General features: G+C 73.7%; 1 protein-coding gene across 1 annotated transcript; it reads right to left on the bottom strand.

Annotated features, from left to right (window-relative positions):
- Positions 1-2990: 2990 nt before the first annotated feature.
- LOC141736926 (uncharacterized) lies at positions 2991-9517 on the bottom strand. Its single transcript, XM_074571574.1, has 8 exons — positions 9391-9517; positions 8722-8915; positions 7579-7736; positions 5755-5899; positions 4695-4838; positions 4280-4349; positions 3544-3622; positions 2991-3021 (listed from the first exon to the last, which is right to left on the bottom strand). Exons 1-8 carry the CDS (start codon positions 9515-9517, stop codon positions 2991-2993), a joined length of 948 nt encoding a protein of 315 aa, XP_074427675.1.
- Between the last annotated feature and the right edge of the window lie 368 nt (positions 9518-9885).

Below are 9885 nucleotides of genomic sequence, written 5' to 3' on the forward strand. Positions count from 1 at the left end.
ACAAGGCCCCCTTTTTGCCCCCCTCCCCCCTTTGCAACCCCCTTGCACAAACGCCCTCCCCCCTTTGCGCACCACCCCCTTGCACAAGTGCCCCCCCACGAACCCCCCTTCCACCCCCCTTGCACAAGTGCCCCCCTCTGCCTTGCACGAGCGCCCCCCCTGCACACACCCCCTTGCACAAGCGCCCCCCCACGAGCCCCTCCATGCACAAGCGCACCCCCCTTGCACATCCCCCTTGCACAAGCGCCCCCCCCGAGCCCCCTTTTCGCCCCCTCCCCCCTTTGCAACCCCCCCTTGCACAAGCGGCCCCCCCCCGCCAACCTCCCCTTCCATCCCCCTTGCACGAGCGCCCCCCTCCGCCTTGCACGAGCGCCCCCCCCACGCACACCCCCCCCTTGCACAGGCGCCCCCCCACGAGCCCCCTTTTTGCCCCCTCCCCCCTTTGCAACCCCCCCTTGCACAAACGCCCCCCCTTTGCGCAACCCCCCCTTGCACAAGTGCCCCCCCACGAACCCCCCCTTCCACCCCCCTTGCACAAGCGCCCCCTCCGCCTTGCACGAGCGCCCCCCTGCACACACCCCCTTGCACAAGCGCCCCCCCACGAGCCCCCCTTGCACAAGCGCCCCCCCTTTGCACAAGCGCCCCTTCTTTCCACCCCCCCAGCCCCCCTTTCACCAGCACCCCCTTGCACAAGTGCCCCCCCCTTGCACAAGTCTCCACATGAGACCCCCCTTGCACACCCCCCCTTGCACAAGCGCCCCCCCACGAGTCCCTCCATGCACAAGCGCACCCCCCTTGCACATCCCCCTTCACAAGCGCCCCCCCACGAGCCCCCTTTTCGCCCCTTCCCCCCTTTGCAACCCCCCCTTGCACAAGCGGCCCCCCCCCCCGCGAACTTCCCCTTCCATCCCCCTTGCACGAGCGCCCCCCTCCGCCTTGCACGAGCGCCCCCCCCACGCACCCCCCCCCTTGCACAAGCGCCCCCCATGAGCCCCCTTTTTGCCCCCTCCCCCCTTTGCAACCCCCCTTGCACAAGGGCCCCCCCCCTTTGCACATCCCCCCCTTGCACAAGCGCCCCCCCACGAGCCCCCCCTTCCACCCCCCTTGCACAAGCACCCCCCTCCCCCGTGCACAAGTGCCGCCCCTGCACACACCCCCGTGCACAAGTGCCCCCTTTGCACCCCCCTTGCACAAGCGCCCCCCACTTTGCACCCCCCCTTGCACAAGTGCCCCCCATGAGCCCCCTTTTTGCCCCCTCCCCCATTTGCACCCCCCCTTGCACAAGCGCCTCCCCTGTACAGCCCCCTTTGCACAAGGGCCCCCCCCTTTGCGCACCACCCCCTTGCACAAGCGCCCCCCCCGTGAACCCCCCCTTCCACCCCCCTTGCACAATTGCCCCCCTCCCCCTTGCACGAGCGCCCCCCTACACACACCCCCCTTGCACAAGCGCCCCCCCACGAGCCCCCCTTGCACAAGCGCCCCCCCTTTGCACAAGCGCCCCTTCTTTCCACCCCCCCAGCCCCCCTTTCACCAGCACCCCCTTGCACAAGCGCCCCCCCTTGCACAAGTCTCCACATGAGACCCCCCCTTGCACACCCCCCCTTGCACGAGCGCCCCCCCACGAGCCCCTCCATGCACAAGCGCACCCCCCTTGCACATCCCCCTTGCACAAGCACCCCCCCACGAGCCCCCTTTTCGCCCCCTCCCCCCTTTGCAACCCCCCCTTGCACAAGCGGCCCCCCCCCCCCCGCCAACCTCCCCTTCCATCCCCCTTGCACGAGCGCCCCCCTCCGCCTTGCACGAGCACCCCCCCCACGCACACCCCCCCCTTGCACAGGCGCCCCCCCACAAGCCCCCTTTTTGCCCCCTCCCCCCTTTGCAACCCCCCTTGCACAAACGCCCCCCCTTTGCGCACCACCCCCTTGCACAAGTGCCCCCCCACGAACCCCCCCTTCCACCCCCCTTGCACAAGTGCCCCCCTCTGCCTTGCACAAGCGCCCCCCCTTTGCACATCCCCCCCTTGCACAAGCGCCCCCCCACGAGCCCCCCCTTCCACCCCCCTTGCACAAGCGCCCCCCTCCCCCGTGCACAAGTGTCGCCCCTGCACACACCCCCGTGCACAAGTGCCCCCTTTGCACCCCCCTTGCACAAGTGCCCCCCATGAGCCCCCTTTTTGCCCCCTCCCCCATTTGCACCCCCCCTTGCACAAGCGCCTCCCCTGTACAGCCCCCTTTGCACAAGGGCCCCCCCCTTTGCGCACCACCCCCTTGCACAAGCGCCCCCCCGTGAACCCCCCCTTCCACCCCCCTTGCACAATTGCCCCCCTCCCCCTTGCACGAGCGCCCCCCTGCACACACCCCCTTGCACAAGCGCCCCCCCACGAGCCCCCCTTGCACAAGCGCCCCCCCTTTGCACAAGCGCCCCTTCTTTCCACCCCCCCAGCCCCCCTTTCACCAGCACCCCCTTGCACAAGCGCCCCCCCCTTGCACAAGTCTCCACATGAGACCCCCCCTTGCACACCCCCCTTGCACCAGCGCCCCCCCATGAGCCCCCTTTTCGCCCCTTCCCCCCTTTGCGCACCCCCCTTGCACAAGTCCCCACATGAGCCCCCCCTTGCACACACCCCCTTGCACAAGCGCCCCCCCGTTGCACGAGCGCCCCCCGCCCCCCCACCCCCCGAGCGTCCCCCCCCCCCCCGGTACCTTCCAGGTCGAAGCCCCCCGCCCCCCCACGGGCGCTGCCCAGGAGCCCCCCCAGCGCCAGCAGCAGCCCGGGCCCCGCCATGGCGCTCTGCCCCCCCCCCCGCCCCCCCCCCCGCCGATAAGGCCCGGCCCCTCCCCCCGGCCTGGGGGGGGCCGATAACGCCGCGGGGGGGGGCGGGGGGGGGGAGGGGCCGCCCGGGGCCTCGCGGGGACACGCCCCCCCTCCCCTCCCCCCCCCCCCCGCGACCCCCAGAGACCAGGCACAGGCGGGGGGGGGAGGGGAGGGCTTTAATGGGGGACTGGGGGATACTGGGAGCAACTGGGAGACACGGGGGGGCACTGGGGGATACTGGGAGCAACTGGGAGACATGGGGGGGATACTGGGGGGACACTGGGGGATACTGGGAGCAACTGGGGGGGCACTGGGGGCAACTGGGGGGACACTGGGGGATACTGGGAGCAACTGGGAGACACGGGGGGGGCACTGGGGGCAACTGGGGGGGCACTGGGGGATACTGGGAGCAACTGGGAGACACGGGGGGGACACTGGGGGATACTGGGAGCAACTGGGAGACATGGGGGGGACACTGGGGGCAACTGGGGGGCACTGGGGGATACTGGGAGCAACTGGGAGACACGGGGGGGGGCACTGGGGGATACTGGGAACAACTAGGGGGGCACTGGGGGCAACTGGGGGGGCACTGGGGATACTGGGAGCAACTGGGGGGCACTGGGGTGGAACTGGGGGACACTGGGAGCAACTGGGGGATACTGGGCTCGGGGGGGGGGGGGGGCACTGGGCTCAGGGGGGGGCCCCGCGCCCCCCCGCCCCCCCCGGCGCCCCTCCAGGATGAGCCGCGACTGGCGCTTGATGGCGGCGCGGGACGGGGGGGCCCCGCCGGGGGGGGCGGGGGCGTCCTCTGGAGGGGGGGGGGGACACGACACACGCCCCCGCCTCAGCCCCACAGCGCCCCACAGCGCCCCCCCGAAGAACACGCGCCCCCCCCAGCCCCACATAGCGCCCCACAGCCCCCCCCAAAGGACACACGGCCCCCCCCCAGCCCCACATAGCGCCCCACAGCCCCCCCCAAAGAACACACCGCCCCACATAGCACCCCACAGCCCCCCCCAAAGAACACACCGCCCCCCCAGCCCCACATAGTGCCCCATGGCCCCCCCCAAAGAACACATGGCCCCCCCCCAGTCCCACATAGTGCCCCATAGCCCCCCCCAAAGAACACACCGCCCCACATAGTGCCCCATGGCCCCCCCCAAAGAACACATGGCCCCCCCCCAGTCCCACATAGCGCCCCACAGCCCCCCCCAAAGAACACACCGCCCCCCCCAGCCCCACATAGTGCCCCACAGCCCCCCCCAAAGAACCACCAAGTCCCCCCCATAGCCCCCCCACGTCCCCCCATAGCCCCCCCAAACCCCCCCCAGCCCCTCCAAAGACCCCCCGTAGCCCCCCAAGTCCCTCCGTAGCCTCCCCAAAGACCCCCCCAGCCCCCCATAACCCCCCCCAATCCCCCCCAGCCCCCCAAGTCCCCCCAGAGCCCCCCCCCGCCCCCCCTCACCGTCGGAGCTGGGGGGAGGGGCTGCAGCATCCTCCGGGGGGGGGCGGCCGTGGGGCAGCAGCGGCTCCAGCTGGGGGGGGGCCGGACACCCCCCGCAATAGGTCAGGGCCCCCCCCCGTCAGCTCAGGGCCCCCCCCCGGGATGGCTCAGAGGGGCTCAGGGCCCCCCCCCAACCCCCCCAGCTGGGGTCAACACCCCCCAAAACCGGCTCAGGGGCCCCCCCCCAGACCCCCCCCATTGGTCTGGGCCCCCCCAGTGGGGTCAGGGCCCCCCCCCAGACCCCCCCAAGCACCCCAGGGGCCCCCAGACCCCCCCCCCAAATGGGGTCAGGGCCCCCCCAGACCACCTCAAGCCCCCCCCCCATCCCCCAGAACCCCCCAACAAGCCGCCCCCGCCCCCCCCCCCCCGTGCCCACCTGCTGGGGGGCGCTGGGGGGGGGGCGCTGGGCCGGGGGGAGCGCCCCCATCCCCCCCTGCAGCGCCGCCAGCCCGGCCCGGGCCTGAGCCAGCAGCTGGGGCAGCGCCGGGGGGGGGCCCGGGGGGAGCGGCCCCCCCTCCTCCTGCGGGGACACTGAGGCACCGCCACGCACCTCCCGCCCCACGGCGCCCCACGGCTCCCCCCAGAGCGACCCACGCATCCCCCCCTCCCGCCCCACGGTGACCCACGGCTCCCCCCAGAGCGACCCACACATCCCCCCCTCCTGCCCCATGGTGACCCACAGGACCCCCACAGCAACCCACACATCCCCCCATAGCAACCCATGCGTCCCCCCCTCCTGCCCCACAGTGACCCACACATCCCCCCCTCCCGCCCCACGGCGCCCCACAGCTCCCCCCAGAGCGATCCACGCATCCCCCCCTCCCACCCCACAGCGACCCACGGCTCCCCCCAGAGCAACCCACGTATCCCCCCCTCCTGCCCCACAGTGACCCACACATCCCCCCCTCCCGCCCCACAGCGACCCATGGCTCCCCCCAGAGCGACCCATGCATCCCCCCCTCCTGCCCCATGGTGACCCACAGGACCCCCACAGCAACCCACACATCCCCCCATAGCAACCCATGCATCCCCCCCTCCTGCCCCACAGTGACCCACATGTTTTGCCCCACAGACACCCAGTCCTCCCACCCCACAGGGACCCACATGTCCTGCCCCATAGGAACCCAGGCCTCCTGCCCCACAGACACTCAGTCCTCCCACCCCACGGGGACCCGCATGTCCTGCCCCACAGGGACCCAGTCCTCCCACCCCATGGAGACCCACATGTCCTGCCCCACAGGAACCCAGGCCTCCTGCCCCACAGACACCCAGCCCTCCCGCCCCACGGGGCCCCACATGTCCCGCCTCACAGACACCCAGGCCTCCCGCCCCACAGGAACCCAGTCCTCCCACCCCACGGGGACCCACACGTCCCGCCCCACAGGAACCCAGGCCTCCCGCCCCACGGGGACCCACGCGTGGGCCCCCCGGCTCACCAGCCCCAGGTGCCGCAGGCGGGTGCCCAGCTGCTGGAGGCCGGCGCTGGCGGTGGCCAGGGCACGCGTCACCCGGGCCAGGTCCCTGCGGGCGCCCTCCCGCTGCCGCTGCGCCTGCCCCAGCTGCAGCTGCGCCGCCCGCGCCCTGCCGGACCCACCGCTGCCGACCCACAGCACCCCACAGCGCCCCACACCCACCCACGGCACCCCACACCCACCCTCAGGGACCCCCACCGCCCTGCCGGACCAACCGCTGCCGACCCACGGCGCCCCACAGTGCCCCACACCCACCCACGGCACCCCACACCCACCCTCAGGGACCCCCACCACCCTGCCGGACCCACTGCTGCCGACCCACAGCACCCCACAGTGCCCCACACCCACCCATGGCACCCCACACCCACCCTCAGGGACCCCCACCGCCCTGCCGGACCAACCGCTGCCGACCCACGGCGCCCCACAGCGCCCCACACCCACCCACGGCACCCCACACCCACCCTCAGGGACCCCCACCGCCCTGCCGGACCCACCGCTGCCGACCCACGGCACCCCACACCCACCCCCAGGGACCCCCACCGCCCTGCCGGACCCACTGCTGCCGACCCACGGCGCCCCACAGCGCCCCACACCCACCCACGGCACCCCACACCCACCCCCAGGGATCCCCCACCGCCCTGCTGGACCCACCGCTGCCGACCCACGGCGCCCCACACCCACCCCCAGGGACCCCCACTGCCCTGCCGGACCCTCTGCTGCCGACCCACGGCGCCCCACAGTGCCCCACACCCACCCACGGCACCCCACACCCACCCTCAGGGACCCCCACCGCCCTGCCGGACCCACCGCTGCCGACCCACAGCGCCCCACAGTGCCCCACACCCACCCACGGCACCCCACACCCACCCTCAGGGACCCCCACCGCCCTGCCGGACCCACCGCTGCCGACCCACAGCGCCCCACAGCGCCCCACACCCACCCACAGCACCCCACACCGACCCCCAGGGACCCCCCCACCGCCCTGCTGGACCCACTGCTGCCGACCCACAGCACCCCACAGTGCCCCACACCCACCCATGGCACCCCACACCCACCCCCAGGGATCCCCCACCGCCCTGCTGGACCCACCGCTGCTGACCCACGGCGCCCCACAGTGCTCCACACCCACTCCCAGGGACCCCCACCGCCCTGTCGGACCCACTGCTGCCGACCCACATCGACCCATGGCACCCCACACCCACCCCCAGGGACCCCCCACCACCCTGCCGGACCCACCGCTGCCGACCCACGGCACCCCACAGCACCCCACAGCGCCCCACACTGACCCACGGCACCCCCACACTGACCCACCCCGACCCACCATCCTCCAAGGACCCCCCACCACCCTGCTGGACCCACCACTGCCGACCCACACCGACCCACGGCACCCCACACCCACCCCCAGCACCCCCACACTGACCCCCAGCGCCCCTGTCCCCATGTCCCCCTGTCCCCCTGTCCCCCCCTGTCCCCTTGTCCCCACTGACCCTGATGGCCGCTCTCAGTGGCAGCGCAGTCCCTCCCATCCCCATGTCCCCACTGTCCCCCCCCGTCCCCATGTCCCCCGTCCCCTTGTCCCCTTGTCCCCCCCTGTCCCCATGTCCCCCCTGTCCCCTTGTCCCCTTGTCCCCCCCTGTCCCCATGTCCCCCCTGTCCCCTTGTCCCCTTGTCCCCCCCGTCCCCATGTCCCCCTGTCCCCTTGTCCCCCCCGTCCCCATGTCCCCCTGTCCCCTTGTCCCCCCTGTCCCCATGTCCCCCGTGTCCCCCCCGTCCCCTGTCCCCGCTGACCCCAATGGCCGCCCCGGGTGCCCCTGCAGCCGCTCCAGCCGCTGTCCCAGCGCTGCCGCCTGCGCCCGCAGCTCCCCCAGGGCCAGCGCGTTCCCCCGGGCCACCGCCACCAGCCCCCGGGCCACCAGCCCCCGGGCCACCGCCTCGCGGGCCACCCGCTGCGGGGGACAGACACGGCCGGGGGCTGGGGACGGGGCGACACGGGGACACGGGGACAGGGGGACATGGGGAGAGGGGGAGAGGGGGACATGGCCGCGGGCTGGGGACAGGGGGACGTGGGGACAGGGGGACACGGGGACAGGGGGACATGGGGACACGGGGACACGGGGATGTGGGGACACGGGGACAGGGGGACATGGGGACACGGGGACACGGGGATGTGGGGACATGGGGACACGGGGCCATGGGGATGCGGGGACGGGGGACATGGGCCTGTGGGGACATGGGGACATGGGGACAGGGGGACAGAGGCCCATGGGGACGTGGGCATGGGGACATGGGGCTGAAGGGACGGGGGGACATGGGGACGTGGGGACCAGCCGGGCCACCCCCTGCCCCACCGCCTGCCATGGGGACACGGGGACATGGGGACACGGGGACATGGGGACAGGGGGGGACGTGGGGACGCAGGGGGACAGGGGGTCATGGGGACAGGGGGGGACATGGGGACACGGGGGGACATGGGGACGCAGGGACATGGGGACACGGGGGGACGTGGGGACACGGGGGGACATGGGGACAGGGGGGGACATGGGGACACAGGGACATGGGGACACGGGGGGACACGGGGACACAGGGACATGGGGACACAGGGGGACATGGGGACACGGGGACATGGAGACACAGGGACATGGGGATGGGGGGGACATGGGGACACGGGGGGACATGGAGACACAGGGACATGGGGACATGGGGGGACATGGGGACGCAGGGACATGGAGATGCAGGGGGACATGGGGACACGGGGACATGGGGACAGGGGGGGACACGGGGACACAGGGGCATGGACATGGGGGGACGCAGGGACACGGGGACCCGGGGACCCGCTGGGCCCCCCATGGGGCCGTGGGGACACGCAGGTGGGATGTGGGGACACGGGGACATGGGGGGGGCCGTGGGGCGGGGGGGGGGCCAGGTCCTCACCTGGGGGGTGGTGCCGGGGGAGGGGCCCCGCGGGCGGGGGGGGGCGCTGGGGGGGGGCGGGGGGGGAGCTCCCTCCGGCTCCTCCTCCGGCTGCGGCGCCTCCGGGGGGGGGGACGGGGGGGGGGGGCACCGTCCCGGCCTGGGGACAGCGACCCCCGCGTGTGTCCCCCCGGCCCCACAGATCCCCCCCAGGACTCCCCCCAGGACCCCTCAGCCCCCCGTGTGCCCCCCATATGACCCCCCCAGCCCCTCATGTCCCCCCCCAGCCCCCCGTGTGCCCCCTGGGACCTCCCCAGCCCCCCAGGACCCCCCCCCATGCCCCCCCATGTCCCCCCCCCTCGTGTGCCCCCCTAGGACCCCCCAGCCCCCCAGGACCCCCCCAGGACCCCCCCAGCCCCCCGTGTGCCCCCTAGACCCCCCTAGGACCCCCCATGCCCCCCCATGTCCCCCCCCGCCGTGTGCCCCCTAGGACCCCCTCAGCCCCCTGTGTCCCCCCCCAACCCCCCTTGTGCCCCCCTAGGACCCCCCCAGCCCCCCCGTGTGCCCCCCCAGCATCCCCCAGGTCCCCGTCCCCCCCCGTGTGCCCCCCAGGTCCCCCCCAGCCCCCCAAATGTCCCCCCCCAGCCCAGCCCCTGCCCCCCAACTCCCCCCCGCCCCCCTGCCACGTACCGGCCCCGGTGGGTCCCGGCCCGGCTCCTCCTTCGGCCTCCGCGGCCGCCCGACCCCCACCGCCTGGGGGGCACCGGCTCTGCGGGGGGCTCGGCACCGCCCTGCCCACAGACACCCCCCGCCCCATGGACACCCGCCCTGCCCCAGAGCCCCACAGACACCCATCCTGCCCCACTGACACTCACCCTGCCCCATAACCCCATGGGGACCCCCTCTGCCCCATAGCCCCACGGACACGCCCCCTGCCCCACGGGGACCCACCCTGCCCCATAGACACCCGTCCTGCCCATAACCCCATGGGGACCCCCTCTGCCCCATGGACACCCACCCTGCCCCACAGAGACCCATCCTACCCCATAGCCCCACGGACACCCCCCCTGCCCCATAGACACCCACCCTGCCCCACGGGGACCCATCCTACCCCATAGCCCCATGAGGACCCATCCTGCCCCATAGCCCCACGGACACCCACCCTGCCCATGGGCACCCACCCTG

This window comes from Larus michahellis, unplaced genomic scaffold (assembly GCF_964199755.1).
Source record: "Larus michahellis unplaced genomic scaffold, bLarMic1.1 SCAFFOLD_619, whole genome shotgun sequence".
Lineage (NCBI taxonomy): Eukaryota > Metazoa > Chordata > Aves > Charadriiformes > Laridae > Larus > Larus michahellis.

Excerpts from the sequence above, each read along its gene's own strand:
- LOC141736926 (XM_074571574.1), bottom strand. The coding sequence starts at position 9,517 with ATGGGGCGGGGGGTGTCTGTGGGCAGGGCGGTGCCGAGCCCCCCGCAG. Across the intron at positions 7,737-8,721 it reads CCCCCGGCACCACCCCCCAG|CGGGTGGCCCGCGAGGCGGT; the intron begins GTGAGGACCTGG and ends TGTCCCCCGCAG. Across the intron at positions 5,900-7,578 it reads CACCCGGGGCGGCCATTGGG|GGCGCGGGCGGCGCAGCTGC; the intron begins GTCAGCGGGGAC and ends TGGGTCCGGCAG.